Source organism: Xyrauchen texanus, chromosome 44 (genome assembly GCF_025860055.1).
Source record: "Xyrauchen texanus isolate HMW12.3.18 chromosome 44, RBS_HiC_50CHRs, whole genome shotgun sequence".
NCBI lineage: Eukaryota > Metazoa > Chordata > Actinopteri > Cypriniformes > Catostomidae > Xyrauchen > Xyrauchen texanus.
This window is the reverse complement of record NC_068319.1, coordinates 1889708-1910276: the sequence shown is the minus strand read 5'-3', so window position 1 is coordinate 1910276 and position 20569 is coordinate 1889708. Positions and strand designations below refer to the sequence as shown.

Here is a 20569-nt window from a genome sequence, read left to right as displayed (position 1 = left end):
CCCCGTCAATCTTTATTTAAGAAACATGGTCCCTGAAATAGATCCGCTCATTCTGTAATGCTGTAGATGAATCTGCCCCTCAACTTTTTTGGGAATGTGTCCACGCTGTAGTATTTTGGAGAACATTTTGTTTGTTTGTTTGTACGTACCTCTATTATAACTAGTTTTTCTTTGCTTTATAAAGACGTTTTATTTGGTTTTCACAGTTACTTAAGTGAAAATTTCCTTATTAATCTGTTTATTTTTCTTGCCAAGTTATTTATACATAAGTGTAAATTTATGTCTATAAAGCCCCTATTTGCACTTTTTTGTAAAGACTTGAAATATTATTTAAATACTCTTTGTACCTCCAACAACTCCAAAGCATTGAAAAGCATGTAATGAATATAATGTCATTATTGTCAAATATATCTGTAGTATTGTGTATATGTGGCTTGTTTCTAAAAAAAAATAATTCTGATGCAGGTGTTCATTGACGGTCCTTAAACAAGCCCTCATAATAAATCTCCAACTGATTGATAAATTAACTTGTGTAATGGATTGCTGTTAACTGTGTGTCAATGATTGACTTATGATCAATAATAATCAATACATTGTATTCTAAAGCCGCTTTTTGTATTATTAACGATGAACTCTTCTGCTACAAGTATGTAATGCATTTTAATTATCTGAATTTTTTTTATTTTATATATATAATTTTTTTATATTTAAAGATAACTATATAATTATTTCATCATTATATATTGAATTATTGTTGTATGAGGGGCTTTCTCAGCTAATATTTGTATATGCGATTAATCACGATTAATTAATCGGGACACCATGTAATTAATTTGATTCAAAATGTTAATTGATTGACAGCCCTAATATATATATATATATATAGTACACTCACCTAAAGGATTATTAGGAACACCATACTAATACTGTGTTCTGACCCCTTTAAATCATGGAGGTCAGAACTGTCATCTGGTACATGTCCACTGTGAGACATTGATCTCAACAAAGGTGCTGAAATGCAATGTATGATTTTTGACTATTTATTGTATGTACAGCTGCAACAAGTATTTGAATACCGAGATAGCATCTTGCTGTTTGATGCGAGACTTTGTGGGATGCACATCACAGGGTCAGACGCTCCTGCAGTTTCACCAGGTTTGCACACATCCGCAGGAAGATTTTGGCCTCCTCATATGGGTCTTCTCGAGATCAGTCAGGTCGGACTGTGGGGAGCACAGTTTGAGCTCCACAGTGAATCTCTATTGGGTCTATGTCTGAACTGGCTAGACACCAGAACTTTGAAATGATTCTACAGAGCCATCTTGGTTATCCTGACATGTGCTAGGTCATTATCCTGTTGGAAGACTAGCCATCAGAGCGATGGGTTCATGGTGGCTCATAACAGGGATGGACATTGGTCCAGAAACAATGCTCAGGTAGGCCGTGGCATTTAAACTATGCCCAATTGGCACTAAGGGGCCTAAAGTGTGCCAAGAAAACATCCCCCACACCATTACACCACCACCACCAGCCTGCACAGTGGTAACAAGGCATGATGGATCCATGATCTCATTCTGTTTACGCCAAATTCTGACTCTACCATCTGAATGTCTGAACAGAAATCGAGACTCATCAGACCAGGCAACATTTTTCCAGTCTTCAACTGTCCAATTTTGGTGAGCTCTTGCAAATTGTAGCCTCTTTTTCCTATTTGTAGTGGAGATGAGTGGTACCCGGTGGGGTCTTCTGCTGTTGTAGCCCATCCGCCTCAAGGTTGTGCGTGTTGTGGCTTCACAAATGCTTTGCTGCATACCTCGGTTGTAACGCAGTGGTTATTTCAGGCAAAGTTGCTCTTCTATCAGCTTGAATCAGTCGGCCCATTCTCCCTGACCTCTAGCATCAACAAGGCATTTTCAGCCCACAGGACTGCCGCATACTGGATGTTTTTCCTTTTCACACCATTCTTTGTAAACCCTAGAAATGGTTGTGCGTGAAAATCCCAGTAACTAAGCAGATTGTGAAATACTCAGACCGGCCCGTCTGGCACCAACAACCATGCCACACTCAAAATTGCTTAAATCACCTTTCTTTCCCATTCTGACATTCAGTTTGGAGTTCAGGAGATTGTCTTGACCAGGACCACACCCCTAAATGCATTGAAGCAACTGCCATGTGATTGGTTGATTAGATAATTGCATTAATGAGAAATTGAACAGGTGTTCCTAATAATCCTTTAGGTGAGTGTATATATATATATATACACACACACACACACACACACACACACACACACACACACACACACACACACACACACATCAGCCACAACATTAAAACCAGACCAGTGACAAGCATTTTGAAAATACAAAAAATACTTGCAGTCCCCCAAGCCTACATTCAAATACCATAAATATGGAAATATTTAAGTAGTATACAAATAAAACACACTGCATTGAAATGGACACTATGTTTGGCTCGAGTCCAACTCACTTCCTGTACCTAATCCAGTGACATATAGCTCACACCATCTGTCTGAAAAATACCATGTGAGACTACTGCAATAAGGCAAGCTGCATCAGTATGAAAAACAAATAAGGGTCCCGTTTGTGCTTAGAATTATAAAGTCTCACTAGGGCTCTATACACAACAATAAAATCATTAGCATTTTCATTCAAATCGTTAATATTCACAGCACACTGAAGCTCTTGGCATATACAGAAAGGGCTTTTATAAAGGGCCTGAAACCCTTGGCACCCACTGACTGATTATAAAAGGGCCTTCTTCATGAAACCTCCCAAAACAAATGTACCCAATTTAGTGGGAGACTATTACAAATATATACAATAAGGACTACGGAAGTACCAGTCCTTCAGTACCAAGTTGATGTACTGATAATTCAATAGCAGAGTTATTTCACAGCTTGATTTGAAAGGCCTTATAGGCTCATCTATAACCGGTAAACCACACGCATTTATGATCAACAATCGCCCTTACCTGCGGGCACGATGTACTAGCGCCGCCAGCATCCCCGGACGCATTTGCACCTTCGGTTTGGGTCACCGGTTCATGCTTGACCTGATGATTGAATGTGGAAAATAAACAGCAGATGTGAAATTGAGGAAATTAATCCAACAAAGCAAGCAAGGCATCCATGCCCAACACAGACAAAATCACAACTAACACAGAATGAGAAGGCAACTAAATCTTGATGCAAAAGAAAAGGGTCAGGACAGGTGGAGAGAGAGAGGCTGGTTGGCTACAGGGTAATCTGCTCCACATGTTAGGGTAGAGTGATCAGGACTCGATAAGTGGACACTGGTCACATATAGAGATATACAGAGAGGTTGTGTAGACACTAGGGCTGTAGGACAGCAGCTGTTGGAGCATCACGGCTCATTCAGCTGACGAGATTACAGCAAGAGAGGCGGAGCAAAAGTATAAGTGTCCAATAGGATTTATCCTCTTACAGGGACATTCTCACACACACACACACACACACACACACACACACACAGTGTGGCTGAGGGTCTATGGCAGTCCATTGAACCATACATAGGAAAGTTATGAAATTCGGCACACTGATAGAGGACACTCTCAGAACACCTGAAGCTCCTTTAATACAGGTGATATTGAAGTAATGTTAAATATAGAGTGACATACGGTCACTCTCACTCCTAGACTGTATGTCCAATTTGCACGAAATTTGTCTTGTATCATCTAGAGATACTGGGAACAAAAAGCTGTACGAAGCTTCTTGATAGACCAAACCGTTTTTGAATACCGCTTCAACGAATTTGATGGCGGGCACGCCAAAATGGACGCGAGGCTGTATCTTCACAACGCTTTGGCGTATTGACACGGACCTTGGTAAATTTCATAGCCATCATGAGTTGAGGGTGCCTGCAGCGTTATGGCACAGCGCCATCTAGTGGTCAGAAGATGAAAAAATTGGTATTTTATCTATTTTAATAGTTTGGCCAAAAATTATGAGGCTGGTCTCTTTGGATTCATTGGGGCATAATGGGTCGAATGATACCAAACTTTCCTATGTCAGCCATATTGGGCAAAATGTTTAATTTTGTTGTAAATTGCTGTATATTACAAAAGCATATGCGCATCATTATAAAATTAGGTATATATCATCGTGGCCATGTCCTGAAGGTCCTCAAAAAGTTTGGGAACAGCGCCCCCTAGTGGTCAAAAGATATGATAAAACAACGGGACTTATTTTGTTAGCTTCCTTGGGTCATACCAAGCACGGTGACACCACATTCGCCATGGCCTTGAGGGTACCTGAGCACTTTGGGCATTGCGCTACATAGTGGTGCCAAAGTCTGGACCATTTCTTTTCAGCACTTGACCTAATGATCTTGTCCTGAGATTCCATATGAAGTTTGAGGATGGTGTCATCTAGTGGTCCGAAGTTATAATAAATGGTCCTATGTACAAATTGCCTTTATTCTGCTTGAAATAAAATGATGATTTTGGCAGAAATGGTAAATGGTCTGCACTTATATAGCGCTTTTTTAAACCTTAGAGGTTACCACAGTGCTTTACACTGTGTCCCAATCACCCATCACACATACACCAATGGAGGCAGAGCTGCCATGCAAGGTGCTAGCCTGCCATTGGGAGTAACTTGGGGTTCAGTGTCTTGCCCATGTGGAGTCATGTGGGCTGGGAATCGAACCGCCAACCCTGCGATTGGCAGCCGACCCGCTCTACCAACTGAGCCACAGCCGCCCCAGAAAGTACTAATCAACCATCCTGACTCAATCCCATCTGTTCATCCTAAAGATAGGTCACACTCCAGTTTTATGCTCAGCCACACAAAGTCTGATGCATTAGCAGAGCATGCTCACTGAACTGAACTTCTATGGCTTCAGAATGTGCATGAACAAATGTACTTCCTGTAGTTCACTTAAGTTAGCTACTCAACATGGCACACGCAGCTTAAGAGAAACTGTTCTGCCGATTGCAACAAAATCACAAACTAAAAGCGGAACATTCTAAATTAGAATCAGCACAGCAAACACACTGATGCTAAAGTGGAAATAACAGCCTTCCCGAAGTTAAGGGGATTACACGTGGTAAGAGGAACAAATGCTTGCACAATTTAACCACAGATTTCCATATTGGTATCGTGGTCAAATCATTGCTTTTTGGCGGAAGCTTAAAAAAGCTGTGTGTTGACATCACAGTGTGCTAGTCAAGCCTCACAATTACTCTCATATTTAAGGTTAGTTATTTTAACAAAAATGTTCTAATGTAGTTAGCATTATGTAGTTAGTAGGCAGCAGCTGAGAATAATCCAGTACCTCCGAGTCAGCTGAATGGGTTTGCAAACGTGTCCGGATCCTCAGCATGTCTTTTTCTATCTGCTGTATCCGTGCTACACGCACCTGACAACAGAGGATAGAAACTCAATAGCTAAACAAAACATCTGTGGTTTTACACTTTAAATTCAGAAGCCTGTTTTCAGTTTCAAACCATTTCAGACCCTTTCAATTTCGGTTCTTGTGCCCACCTGTGCCCGTTTCTCCATGTCCTGGCAAGTGCCTAGTTGTTCCTCCATCGCCGCTCTGATCTGTCGGGCCTCGTACTCCAGTTGCCTGCGAGTCATATCAGTCTGCAAAGAAAACTACAACAACAACAACAGAACCATAAAGCTACAGAAGTCGACAAATGATGTAATGATGAGCACTGTAGTGAATATCACACCACAATTAATGTAACAGTTTCAATACACTTTGCTTACATTCTCGGTCAGTGGTAGACTGTCAATCCGTTTGGTGAGATTTTGTAACTGGGCGTAATACCAGTCTTTTTCCTTTTCTTCCTTCTCAAGCTCTGCCATCAACAAAGACCTATTAAAAATGACAAATCATTCATAAAGAATAATGACTTTAGAGAGAAAGAGCAGAAAACGTAAAAGAAGGCTTGTAAAATGGACAATACCGGGTCTAAAATCTGATTGGCGAGCAACGTTTGAAGCCACTTTAAAATAGCTTATAAGCACACTGAATTAATCAGTTTAATTACATATTAATCTCTTCAACGCTGGGGCGTTTTTGGGCAGTCGCCTGCATTTTTCACACTCAAATGTAAAAGCTCAGAAGCTCAGAATTAAAGAATAAATCTGGTTCTTTTCACTCCATCCCCCTCCAGAAAGTCTCATTTCATTCAGATGGCTGCAACTACTAGATTTATTTATTTATTTTCCTCAACAACCTTCCATCACAATACACAGATCTGCACAGAGGTGGCGCTATAAATCATTTTATCCCTCACAGATGTGTTCATCCATAGACATTCAGTCTAATGTTCAGTTCAAGCAACACCCTCGTTGTTATATTGAATATCTCGGCCTCTGAGTGGACTAGAAGCTCAATCTAGGTGTCATTAGAAAGCCGAGATCCTCCCCTTTGTGATGATATATAACATTTGATCATCATTAGACAAGAACATCTAATTCTGATTTGTTTTGCATGCTTTTGCTGCTGGAAAAGTGCTATTTAAAAGACTTTTATATTCATATTAATATTTCCACCACATGACCTCTAGGTGACGCTGATTTGCGACGCAAATTTTTTCAGGCCTTATTTTGTTATTTTATGTAACAATGCATAAGTGGTTATCTATGAACAGTTCAGATCCTAAGCTTTCAAACGATACCATATATGCCTGATTTATGTATGCGGGGACTTGAGCGTTTTAAACGTAAACTTTTTTCACAATATAGCGCCCCCTTTTGGACCCGCAGAGTTGGAGGTTAACGGGTCTATTCGCCTACAGTTAGGGGACGTTCACACAGAATGCGGGGGGAAAAAAAATCCAGAGGTATAGCCTCGAACACAAGCGTCCCTAGAACTATAACTTTAAATTTAAAATGCAGAGGCCGAAAATAACAACGAGACTATAGATAAAAACCTTTAAACTGTGTGGACGGATGCAAAAGCGTGTTCGGAGGCTATTTAACCCTTGTGCATCAATTAAAAAAAGTTACACATAGGTTCATTATGGACAAAAATGTCCATGTCCAAAAACTGTCATAAAAATATTATAGATTTATATTTTTTTCCACTTTCACTGACATCATTTTTTTAACCAGCATCAGCTCTAATCATAATGACCAACATTCATTCATTTTTAGAATTTTAACCCTTTAAACGCTGGTTTGTTTACATAATGCCACTGTTGTTTTTTAAGAAAAATGAAAATAGTAATTATTTTCAATTTAATAGATGCTAAGCAGAATTTTTTTTCTTTGATTATTAGAGCCTCGGATATGTCAATGATTAACAACAACATTCATTTTGATGCTTTCATATTTTTTATGCAGTATCAGATTTAAAAAAAGCTACCACTCAGGTCCATAATGGACAAAAATGGCCATGTCAAAAAAGTGTCATAAAAATATTATAGAATAATATTTTTTCTACTTTCACTGACTTATATTTTAACCAACATCAGTTCTAATCATAATTACCAAACATTCATTTATTTTCAGAATTTTAACACTTTAAACGCCGGTTTGTTTACATAATGCCACTGTTGTTTTTTATAAAAAATATAATAATTATAATTATTTTCAATTTAATAAATGCTAAACAGAATTTTTTTATTTTTATTATTAGAGCCTCAGACACATACAAACCACACTCTGAAATCCATACCAACACACTCACACAATTATATATTCATAATGTATCTAATTGGCTCTATAATATGCATAAGCCAAAAACAGCAGAAAACAACAACAAAAGCGATGATATGCCAAACCTGAAAAAATGGCACGATCTGGTAAAAAATATTTAAAATGTAAATTTTGAAGCCTTGCCAACATAATGAAAGCATGTTAAACAAGATTGCATAATTTTATAGTTAAATGGCACTGGGATTAAAAATCGCAGTTTTAATGGGTTTCAATGTGCCATTTTTGTCCAAAACGACGCTAAGAGGGAGTATTTTGTGTAACTAGTGCAACAAATATTTTTTTAAAGAAAATAGGGTGAAATATTAAAATTCCAATAAAAATTCACACCTGTGGAAAATTTTATGCAGTTAGCATTAACAGACAAAGTTATCAAAAAAACAAAACTGAAAAAGCCAAAAATGTCCACAAGGATGCACAAGGGTTAATATATAATAATTATTTATTGCAATTATTATTAATACATTTAAGGTGAATTTAGGTTCATTGGGACACTTTTTATCAATGAGATGAATGGCAAAAATGTGGCCCAATTGACATGAATTTACCCTCATTTTATTTAACACCGATATCTTTTATAATACTGATGTTGCCACTAGGGTTGAAACGATAAGTCGAAGTTACAGACAACATTGACAATAAAAAATTGTCAACAAAAATTTTCGTAATTTAGCGCAATATGAGATAATTTAACCTGTTGATGTAACTCTGTTTACATTTATTTTATCATTTACCATCTATAAATGTAATTAATGTTAACACATTTTACATCTGTTCAAAGGTCGAAGGGTTCAACATTGATATCCGATCTCTGTTTCACGATAGCAATCCTCCAGAAACAGTAATTGAGATATTTGTGTCAGGAGTACAAATGAAAACATGCAATATCAAAACGGAACTTCTATTATGAAAACACGATCGCCGGATGAATCCAGTTCAACACACTTGGGTCAATCGTCCATGACAAGCGTTCACTGAAAAACATCCAATAGCACTTTTTGTCCATAAAAGTGATAAATGTGAGAAATATTGATATATTCTCCATTGTTTACATGAGATCTCGCCTTCATCATCGTTCTTCATCAAACTGCAATCTGAGCAGCATTCATGTTGTAAAACTGTTTATGATCTGATATATTAGAGTCTAATAAACAAAACCAGCCCGTCTCCAAAGTCTATTTATACAAATGTGGCGTAGTTTTATTCATAATAGTCGAGCAGTGCCGTCAGATTTAGTGTCGTCTTGAGAGGCGGAGCTTAATTTCACTCTGAACACTTCCAGAGATTTTACAGAGATTAAAGCTGCAGGAACTCATTTATTATTAAATCATCTTCAGATTAGAAACGAAACTTCTTTAGACTCGTGACTTTGAGAACATTGTATTTCTGGGTTGTTTTGCCACTTTTATTATAGTTTTTAGATTATAAATACATGTTCAGCACAAAATATTTCCATTACTGTAAACTTCAGCTTCTCTAACTTACATATAAATATAAATAACAACATATATTAATTGTGTAACTTGTGAAATAAAGCCCAAAGTGTCTTCTTTCAAAAGATACCACAACTGTGTCCAAACTCTCAAGGGTCCCGTAAATACAAGCATTTAAGTTCAGGTCATTTTCATGGTTTGTGCTCAAAAAGGGGGCGTTCATCAACAGGTAAAAGAAACGAAATTTCATTTCATGTCATTTAATGGTATTTTTAAAAGATGCTTTTGTGCTGTTTATTGTTAGTAAGCATGTTTAATACATGTTGAATAGTCGGATAAGTACTAATAAATAACTAATTGCAATAATCGCCCGAATAGTCGAATAATCGTTCTAATAATTGTTACATTATTCGATTATCAAATAAATCGTTAGTTGCAGTCCTGGTTGCCACCATTGTAAAAACAACAAGCCATTTTTAAACCATGTGTTACGGTGATTTTACCACGGTTATGACAGCTTTAGGCACTTCTTGATGGAGTGATGTCCAATTTGCGAACACATCGTTCATTTGAACCGATACTTCTAATGACTTGATCGAACCGATTTGCAAAGCTTTAGTAGATCACCCAACTGTAAGAAATGACTTTATTTAGGAGTAAAACTGGGAACTGGGAACAAAGTTATCAATATGAGAATAATTTTGATTATTTATAATTGACATTATAAATATTAGCAACACTATGGTGATGTTCTTAACAATGTTATATAATTTGATAACATGTATGATACCGCATAGGACTTCTGAGAACACTTGTGAGTGAGGACTCATTTTGTTTACTGGTTTCATTAAATTAATCGGTCTATAATGTTGTGCCTGAAAACAAACCTTAACCATGGTAAAATCACTGTAATGCACAACCTTAAAAGTGACATATTTCTTTATTCTGGCACCCGAGCTGGCTATCAGGAATGTAACATCTGTACCACATTTAACCACGCAAGTCTAATCTACATGAGCTTTAGAAGAAATCTTTAATTAACCTTCTTACAAGGCATTTAAGGAACTTATCGGCCATATGACCAGACCATCTGATCCCTTTGCACTCACCGTTCTTTCTCCAGCTCTTCTAGGTATCCAGCGCTGTCTCTGCCCCCATTGGCCACTCCTCTCCTGGGGAAGGAGTTCATGGGACTGGGACTGGGGCTGCTGTCGGCCGAGTGACCTGAACCGGAGCTCTGCAGCGAGGCCTTGGACCTCATCTTAACATTAGAGAAACCGCCGGGGTCTAGACTAATTTCTGCAGGACAGAGGGGGAAATGATGATGCCTACTCTTATTTACTGCCCCATTATAGCCCTGTTTTCGGCTCTGTTAACTGCCTACATAGGCAGCTGCCTTCTAAGGCAGCATCCTTGCAGAGATGAAACCTCACAAGAGACAGATTTGGAAAGTTAAAGTACATTTCCCTCATTTCATCCACAATAATGATTGTTACGATGCAACCAATAATTTGCTTGTCCGTGATTGACACATGCAATGTTGCATTATAAATTGGTTAAAACAAGGAAACAAGAGGAAGCATAATTATGTTGCTTATCTTTTGGGAAATAACATGTGTTGTGGTAATGACAATGATCAATGGAAACAAAAGGAGCGCTTAAAGTAAAATGTTCCATCCATCCATCCATCCATCTTCAACCGCTTATCCGAAGTCGGGTCGCGGGGGCAGCAGCTCCAGCAGGGGGCCCCAAACTTCCCTATCCCGAGCCACATTAAACAGCTCTGACTGGGGGACCCCGAGGCGTTCCCAGGCCAGTGTGGAGATGTCATCTCTCCACCTAATCCTGGGTCTTCCCCGAGGCCTCCTCCCAGCTGGACGTGCCTGAAACACCTCCCTAGGGAGGCGCCCAGGGGGCATCCTTACCAGATGCCCAAACCACCTCAACTGACTCCTTTCGACACAAAGGAGCAGCGACTCTACTCCGAGCTCCTCATGGATGACTGAGCTCCTCACCCTATCTCTAAGGGAGAAGCCCGCCACCCTTCTGAGGAAGCCCATTTCGGCCACTTGTACTCGTGACCTAGTTCTTTCGGTCATGACCCAACCTTCATGACCATAGGTGAGGGTAAGAACGAAAATTGACCGGTAGTTCGAGAGCTTTGCCTTCCGGCTCAGCTCTCTTTTCGTGGCAACGGTGCGATAGAGCGAGTGCAATACCGCCCCCACTGCCCCGATTCTCCGGCCAACCTCCCGCTCCATTGTCCCCTCACTCGTGAACAAGACCCCGAGGTACTTGAACTCCTTCACTTGGGGCAATACCTCCTTCCCTACCTGGAGTACGCACTCCAAGTAAAATGTTACGGTAATGATAATTGGGGGTAAAATGTGTTTGTGTTCTGGTATTAATGTCACAATGCAAACTATGTTAATTGTCCCAAATGCACGTTTGATGCAAAATATTAGTATTGATTTAGGGTTAAATATGACCTGGACATTTTCTTGACAGGTTTCACCCAGTGTGGATTAATAAATGACCCTCCTGACAAAGTCGTGCATACCTTTAATTCTCTCCAAAAAGTCAATCTGGCCTTGCGAATCGTTGGAGTCCTCTTCAATGCCTCCTTGTAAATGCTTCAAAACCTCCTGAAAGAGGAAAAAGGCTTTGTTATTTTCTTTCTGAAACACTCTCAAAACACCTTATCTGTGTGCGGTACAATGTTAAAAGCTATCTATAGATTATGCAACATGAAGCACGGAAGGTTACGAAAAAAAGATATCTTTGCCTCCCACCACATGCAAGAACACTTCTTCTGCCTGTGGTTTAAACTCGGATGATAAAGAGAAGCAAACTTCCATCAAAGAGCTCTGAAGTGCTTTGAAGACGTGAGACAGAGATACAAACAGCTTTGAAGTTCTAAAGATGCACCTGCTAATTCTTTAGTGCTGTGATTTCATGCTTGATGTGGCCGAGGATAATGCCCGACAGGCCATGATATAACTGTGCTTTCCTTTCAATGGGTTTTAGACATTGGTGAAAACATTGGTGTTCAAAATGAGCCAGTGTAGTGTGCATAACAAGCCACAGAACGGTCATACGATGAAACAAACAAACCTAAGGTTTCCAACTGCATGATTGTGCATTTGTAGAACATGACATGACGAATGCACCTCTTCTCTGATGAGTTCAAAGTCATTTTGATATTTTGTCTGATAAGCCTCATGACCAGAAGTCTCATTAAATACCCTTTCCAGTGATAATCATGTCCATGTGGTGTTTATTATACGCTAGAAGACATAACATGTCAACGCCATGGCTGAGCATTTCCACCTTGGAACTGCAGCTTACCAAAGACAGTCTCAAAAACCTAAGGAACCAATCCCATCAACTTGCAAGGTGGGGCTTTCCATATCAACACGCTACGGCGAAGCAAGGGGTACCAGGAGAAGCCAGGTGTAGCTACATATTGGTATGTTCTGTTTTCGGATGCAAAGTTGTCAAAAGGACAAATTTATCCTGGAGACACAATGAGCTCGAGCTGCAGGCGAGCAGGGGTGAGTGGAGGTGGAGGCGGGGACTAATTAGCATATTCATAGATCAGTGCATACTAAGATGTAGTTTTAAGTGATTATTTTCATGGATTTTTTTTTTTAAATATGTTGTTTTAATCAACAAAGAGGAGTTTTTAGGGGTTAAACCAGTGACTGAAGGACTTTAAAAGCCAAAATTCTTGAAAACCGAAACTTTGGTAAGGGAAGTGCATAATATATTTTTTTAAGTCATTTTTATATTTTTGCTGGCATTTAAAAGTAAAAAATGTCTTGTGGTGTAACTGTACAGAGGCAGTAAAAAAAAAAAAAATCAAAGTCTCATTAATAAAAGTAATTTTGTCACTTTTTTAAGTCAATTTTATATTTTTTCTGGGGCTTAAAATCAAATATATAATATGATGTAGTCGAATTAAAAGCTAAAAAATTTGTGGCACGAGAAATGCAAGATTTTTTTATTTTTATTAATATTTCATTTATCTAAAAAAGCAGTTTTGTTATAAAATATTATTAATTAAGAGCTGGGCGATATGTAAAAAATATTTTAGCGATAATTTCCTTATTATAATACTGTGATATCCAGTTACATCATCACCTCCCCCCTGCCGAGGGTCGTTGAATTTTTTGGCTTTATTAATTTTCCTTTAAAAACGTAATTTCTTTATTGGAACACAAAAAACATAAAAGACATTTCTAAATTCAAATTGAACTTTAAACAAAAAAAGCAATAAAAAAAAAAGTTATCAAAATAATCTTATTTAACCAACTCGACAAATCCAAACATTTACCGTCTCCATTTGCATCACGCAATCATCCGTCAACGACACCAGGTGGAAAATTACTAATAGCCTACAGATTAACAAATAAAGACAATTATAAACGTAAAGACTATAACACTCAAAATAAATAAGCCAAATAAATTCCTTTGTGTTTAAAAATTATGCTGCCATTATGTTTTGGTAATACAAATAACGCTGCTTAAAGAAAATAAAATTTAAAATGCGTGGATGCCGCGGAGAATAGCGTGAAGCTTCCATACGTGCTGCCTCTCAAGTCAGGTGATAAGATGCGTGGATTGATGGTATCAGAAGCGGAGGCAACTGAGATTCGTCCTCCGCCACGCGGATTGAGGTGAGTCACTACCTGAGTTGCCACCACGAGGACTTACAGCGCATTGGGAATTGGGCGTTACAAATTGGGGAGAAAAAGGGAGGAAACTAAAAATATATATGTAAATAAATATTAATAAATAAAGTGTGTTTCTTTAAGCACGGCACTTCGTCACCCGCCTGAGCAACAATACTCGCGCATGAAATACATTTAGACGAGGAGCTTGTGAACATGGTTCCGCTTCGTTGCATTTTGCGGGTGCTAGTTTCACACCCTGCCCATTATTTACTATATTTGGCGACTTACCAGATCCATGGTTCCCGATATTGTCGATCATCGTCTGTTCGCAATCGGCATCTTTGTAAGACATCGTCGATATCCGATTACATCATCCTATCGCCCAGCCTCATTATTAACATTTGACAAAGTCATGTGGTGTAACCAACATGTAGGTTGCCATTTTATGTTGACAAAAACCATAAAGACGTAGATTTTTTATTTTTTTTAAATATCCAATATTTTCAAATTTTTATGATTTTGTTCAGGTCAAATGATGTAAGCCTGAAAAAACGTATAGAAGAAAATGCAATTATGAAACCAAATAAGACACAATTATCAAATTTCTACACACTTGACATGCGCTTCAAACTAGATTTTTTAAAAGATTTCGACTCGGACAACCATGACCTGGATACCAACTATTAATATTGGTTTACATGTCAGCGATTAGATCTTCTAGCGGTAGGATGACAATGCATACATTTGCTTTTTAAAATGTTTTAATATAATTTGCACTCTTATTATTGAAAGTATAGCAGATCTGTTGAACCTTATTGGTTAATTACACAAACTTTATTAAATAAAATGCAAATAAAAATGTTTAAAAGCAAGGGTCAACAGAGTTTGATTACAACAAGCCTAGGAACCACGAGACAAAAATGTTTTTTTACAGAACCTACCGCACTACATCTGCTGATGGTTTTGGCAAATATTCCTTACAGCATCATGATTGACACCATCCAAGCATGGTCCAATCCCCCGATGATACCAATAATGCCTCAAAAGCATGTCAAAAACGAGACATTTCCAAGCCTCTTGATAACATTGCATTCTCAAATGTGTTTGCAAGCTGAAGCTGCACCAAACAATGCTGTAGCCTTACAGGAAGCGGCTACCCCCCTCCCCCCACCCCCCACCCCACGTCCCATCCTGGAGATCCAAACTCTCATGGAGAATACAAATGCTTCCCCATTCAGCTCATAGGACCACCCTTTCCGAACGGCCGGAGGTCAACATGGTCAAAGATGATTTCGCAGTTTATCTTGTCTTATCCAGTAGAAAGCAACAAAACAGAGTTATTCGGTGTCTCTGAAGCATCACTCTGTTTTCTCCCAAGGGAGCATGACGTTACAGTGAGTCGTCTCAGGAAACAACAGCTCCATTATAGGGGAGGGGTCATATGATTACGGAGCCTTTACCACACTGTGAGTCACAGCAATATAATGAAACAAACGACAGAATGACACACCATTGTTGTCTTTACTCTTTAAACACATCATGAGGTTAATTTAGACCTTATTTACTTTCTTAATACATGTAACTGGACTTAATCTGCAATCTAATCTAATCCGTAACGCCCAATTCCCAATGCGCTCCAAGTCCTCGTGGTGGCGTAGTGACCCGCCTCAATCCGGGTGGCGAAGGACGAATCTCAGTTGCCTCCGCGTCTGAGACCGTCAATCTGCGCATCTCATTACGTGGCTTGTTGAATGCGTTACCACGGAGACGAAGCGCGTGTGGAGGCTTCACGCTATTCTCCGTGGTATCCATGCACAACTGACCACGCGCCCCACCGAAAGGAGAACCAAATTATAGCGACGACGAGGAGGTTACCCCATGTGACTCTACCGTCCCTAGCAACCTGGCCAATTTGGTTGCTAAGGAGACTTGGCTGGAATCACTCAGCACGCCCTGGATTCAAACTCGTGACTCCAGCAGTGATAGTCAGCGTCAATACTCGCTGAGATACCCAGACCCCCTGGCGATAATCAGTTTTTGACGAAAACGTCCTATAAAATTAGCCAATATTTAATTGTGTCGTTCATTAATTTTACTCCATTTTACTCTGACGAAAATGACAATTTTAGTCGACGAAAATGATATATTTTAGTTGATGATGATATGGACAAAAAATGTGCGTCAAACTGAAACAATTTTTGTATGTATCATACAAAACCTGAGCTTCTGAAATAATAATGAATAGACTGAAGTATTAGTTACTTTTTAGAAGTTAGCCTACTGTAATCTGAATTCTTCATGCTTTAGAGACTTCTTACTTTTCCATGAAAGAATATCACATTTCGTGTAGCATATTTTTTACAATGCAAATTGTGCATATTCTGACTAGCGCGACATTTAGTTCAAGTTCACCTGTTCATTCGCTTCACTGTGCAGATGTAAGCTGTTGTATTACATGTATGTTGTGGATATAGTGATTAAACTCATGTATAAATAAGATGCATTTGAATTAAGTAATTGCCACGTTTTAAAGTGGTTAATTTTGCCAGTGTTAGCACGTTCCAACAAACTGGATTATTAGAATAGATGAATGCATATATAATATCTTCTATATTCAGATCCTCTAGATGTTTCTTCTTCTGTTTATATCTTGCGCTGTTAATATATTGCATTTTTGGTCAATAATGATATATCATGATATGCACGTTTTAATAATAATTTCAACCAAACAGATTTTTTTTACACTTTTGGTACAAAATGTAGGCTAAAGGGTGTTGTTCAAACCCTAACCGTTAGCAAGATAATAATACCAAAGTCTCTAACATGTATCCATCCATCTCATGTTGTCTACAAAGTGTCTAGTCAGCTAATATTACGCAAGTGATTCGATGAAATCCTAAAATAACCTTTGAGAGTAGATTACAGCAATAATGACATTTTAAACGTCCAATTTCACATTAGAATGGACTAATACTAACTAGGACAATATCCTAATGGATCTCCAAGGCTTTAATGGAGTCCTAGTTTGGCTCTTCTGCATGCTAGTCCAGCATCAAAGTCTAAAGGAATCGGGTTACAGCAGTGCAGATACCCTTGGTACAATATTAGAGTCATAGACCCACTCATGTGTGGAGCTCCAACCACACAACACTTTTAAAAATGTCATCCAATCCACCCAGTAATGGAAATCAATGCTCTTCGGCAGCCATCTGCAGGGAGCCAGAAATACTTGCATATCTGATTCCTATCTAGCGTGTATTTCATCTGACCTGCAGTCAGACGAGACCTGTGGGCCTGGGGTGCGAGTTATTGTTCGAGTCTGGGAGGTGGGAACGCGGATGGCATGCCTCTTCGCTTTCCCAGCGATAAAGGCAGAACGTCCTTGGAAAGTGGAAAGAAAACATCACATGACACACGAGGTATGCAATTAGGAAAAAACAGGTCTGGCAACAAGAGTGACATTGGCTACTATTCTTAAAAATCTTGAAAACAAGTACAATTGGAAAACTGGTTCTCTTTTCCCCCAAAAAGAAGTGCTAAGCTAAAAATAAAAGGAGGTTGGTGAACTTTTTGCAACCAATAACACTTGTGAATGAAAAGATAATAAAAAGATATAAAATTGTTTAAACTAGCGATGCAGCGATGTTTCGGCCAATCATCGGTATCGCCCAATTGTTTGCAACATTTAAGACATGTAGAGGCTATAGGTTGACCTATAGTGGATTTTGCAGATACCTATAACAAAGTTGGTGAAAAACACTGATAACCGATTAATCGGCCAATAGTTTTAAAATGGATTCATAGAATGTTATATATTTGTCTTAATCGGCACAGACATAGAGGCCAGCGTCCAAAATTAATACAATCCCAGATGTAGTTTAATTATCAACCAAAATCACAATAACAAAAAGAAAGACGTTTTGGTCCATGGAACTCGTAACACTAAACCAGCCTTAAAAACACACCGGAGACTCTTATTTTGAAATTAAAGCCATTTCATATTTGCCAAAAATAAGCTTTTTATAGCCCATTTCTTCTTATTATTATTAAAATCACAATATATGAAGTTGGAGACACTATTTATTTTTCTTTGCATGCCCTCGCTTCAATGTAAAAAAACATAATTATCAGAGGAACACAGAGAAAAAAAAAAAACAACTATCGCATCGATTTTTGACGATAACCGATAGCTCTAAAAAAGCAACTATCGGCACTGATTAATGTGTAAAACACAATATTTCGGTCTACCTCTAGTAGAGACAACAATAACGTTATTGTTAAAAATATAGCTGAAAGCAGCAATGATTGGGGCCAAACCCTACTGCCATTCCCAAAACTCATTGTACAGATCTCTAGCACAACAGTCACAATGTTTATACCAGCTGAAGCGGGTATCGAACCAAGGTTCATCCAGTCGTTTGAACTGAAGCCCAGAGCTCTAACCACTGCACCACACAGCGACAAACCTTTGGTTGACAACCTTTTGAACTGTATTCCAATGCGTTAACCACTGGGCCATTCAGTAGACACAGTTCAAAAGTTAAAAAATAATAAATACATTTTTAAATGTACCTCTGCCTATTTCTGAAGACTTACAATAAGGAAGCAAAGATACATTACAAGTTTTGTTTAAATTGACTAAGCATTATGACCACTATGTGGCGCTGTCTCCAAACTGCTTAGGTACACTCAGGACATGATGTGGAAGACCCCTTCCCATTTTTATTAAAATCGGACAAAGCATTTAAAATATACATAATTTTTTCATAAAATTCAAAATGGCGGAGACGTTCTAAGGCTGATGTTGGAACGATTGATACAGATGAAATTATCATGACCCAAGGAATCCAAAGAAACCAAACTCATAATTTCAGGACAAACGGTTCAAAGTTACCAGCAAAGAGAGCCAATTTTTAAATTTCTTGCCCCAAAACTTTGCAAGTTACCTCGGATCATGGTCCTGATGAAGCATACCATGTCTCGTTTCAATAGGACAAAGCATTGCTGAGATAGTCTCAAATCCATTTTCACGTCGACCTCGTTAACTTCGCATTGGCATAATTTCTGAACGGTAGAACAAATTAAATTAAAATTATTTCTGGTCAGTTCTGTGCGGCTCGGTCGAGATTATTTTGAGCCATCGTTTGGAGAAATTGGATAAAGTTTGAATGACGTGAAAATGTTAAACTGTAAATGTCATAATGCAAGATGGCAGCTACTGTAATTAGCAGAGATTTAATGTAAAGGTAAACGGTCTGCACTTATATGGTGCTTTTTTTAACCTTAGCTGTTTTCAAAGCGCTTTACACTGTGACTCATTCACACATTCACACACCAATGATGAGCTGCCATGCCAGAGCTGGCATGCAAGGTGCTAGCCTGCCATTGGGAGAAACTTGGGGTTCAGTGTCTTGCCCAAGGACACTTCGGCATGTGGACTCATGTGGGTCAGGAATCGAACCAATAACCCTGCAATTAGTGGCCAACCGGCTCTACCACCTGAGCCACAGCCGCCCACTGTGGTCCGCCCCACTAAAGGTCCATTTGAATCATCAGAAGGATGAAAAATCAGATGAAAAAATAATGTTGTCTCTAGGACAAACGATTCAAAAGATTCACAAAAAAGAAAAGTGCATTTTTGAACTGGTGGTGGCACTATAGATTATGACATAGAGACCCCAAATTCCTTCAGTGCTTGGCCTTTAATTAAAGTTCTGTAATTAATTAGCAGTGATTTGAAACAAGCTCGCATTAAAAACCACCAAACAATCAGTATCGGCAGAAGATGTTTGAAATAATCAGACATCTATATCGGCACACACATTTTGTTTCGGTGCATCCAAAGTTCTTAGCAATATTTGTATTTATGTTGGTTTCATACGATTTTGAAAAACAAACAAAAAAATACAGATGCGTTGGATTTAATAAACATTTAAAAAAGGTTTTCGAACCTATTTTAAGGTAAAACATATTTTTTTTTTGTCAATATCAAGCTTGATCAGCCGAAAAGGAAAGTCACTTGAGAGGCGGAGCAAATCCTAAAGATGTTATGAAAGATTACGAAAACAAATGTGTACCGATATATTGTTTGCAAGGGCTCCAGGAACGTGTTGAAGTCTATAGGGACTTTAAACATCAAATATATCTGATTAGCAGTGATTATGTTGCTTTGTGCAAGTGGAATTGGCATCACCTGGTTAGGACTCCTCTTAAAACCTAATCGACTCACTAATAAAACCTCTTCTGCTCTCACGCGCTAAATGGCGAAAGCAGATAAACACCGTTCAGTGCCGTTCCGGGCGCCTGATTGGCGAGTGCTGAAAGGGGAAGCCCAGAAGTGGCATGTTTACATTCAGCCAGAAGTTTGTTTCAGCTGGCCGGAGGGAAACGGAAACGACTGCAGGATAAAGTGGAGCTGCATTCATCAGACGAACAAAGAAAGGAAGTGAGATCCTCTAAATTAAGCTGCGACTATCAGAGGCTGGGAATGGGAAGAGGCCACAGAACACTTCCACAATTCCATGCTAAGGAGGAAAATGTTTATGATATTGGAATGTGGAGATATGTATTAGACTTGAATAAATATAAAATGTTTCCCTAAGTGTCACTGCTAGGGCTTTTCTGCCGAATAAAAGGTTTGCATAGCATGCAGACATGATTTTAGTCATGAGATTTCACAGAATGAGTTTCATTCTGTGTCATTTGAGTCATCATTGAGTCTGTGTCATGTATTTGGCGCCATCTCC

At 38.7% G+C, this 20569-nt stretch overlaps 1 protein-coding gene across 1 annotated transcript in view; it reads right to left on the bottom strand.

Moving 5' to 3' along the window:
* LOC127636393 (adenomatous polyposis coli protein-like) overlaps window positions 1-20569 on the bottom strand; it is a 52853-nt gene that overhangs the window by 9428 nt on the left and 22856 nt on the right. The window contains exons 3-8 of the mRNA XM_052116842.1: window positions 11708-11792; window positions 10257-10446; window positions 5759-5867; window positions 5528-5641; window positions 5319-5402; window positions 2995-3075 (exon numbers count right to left, since the gene is read on the bottom strand). Coding sequence (XP_051972802.1) covers window positions 2995-3075; window positions 5319-5402; window positions 5528-5641; window positions 5759-5867; window positions 10257-10446; window positions 11708-11792 — 663 coding nt within the window. The remainder of the gene's footprint in view (window positions 1-2994; window positions 3076-5318; window positions 5403-5527; window positions 5642-5758; window positions 5868-10256; window positions 10447-11707; window positions 11793-20569) is intronic.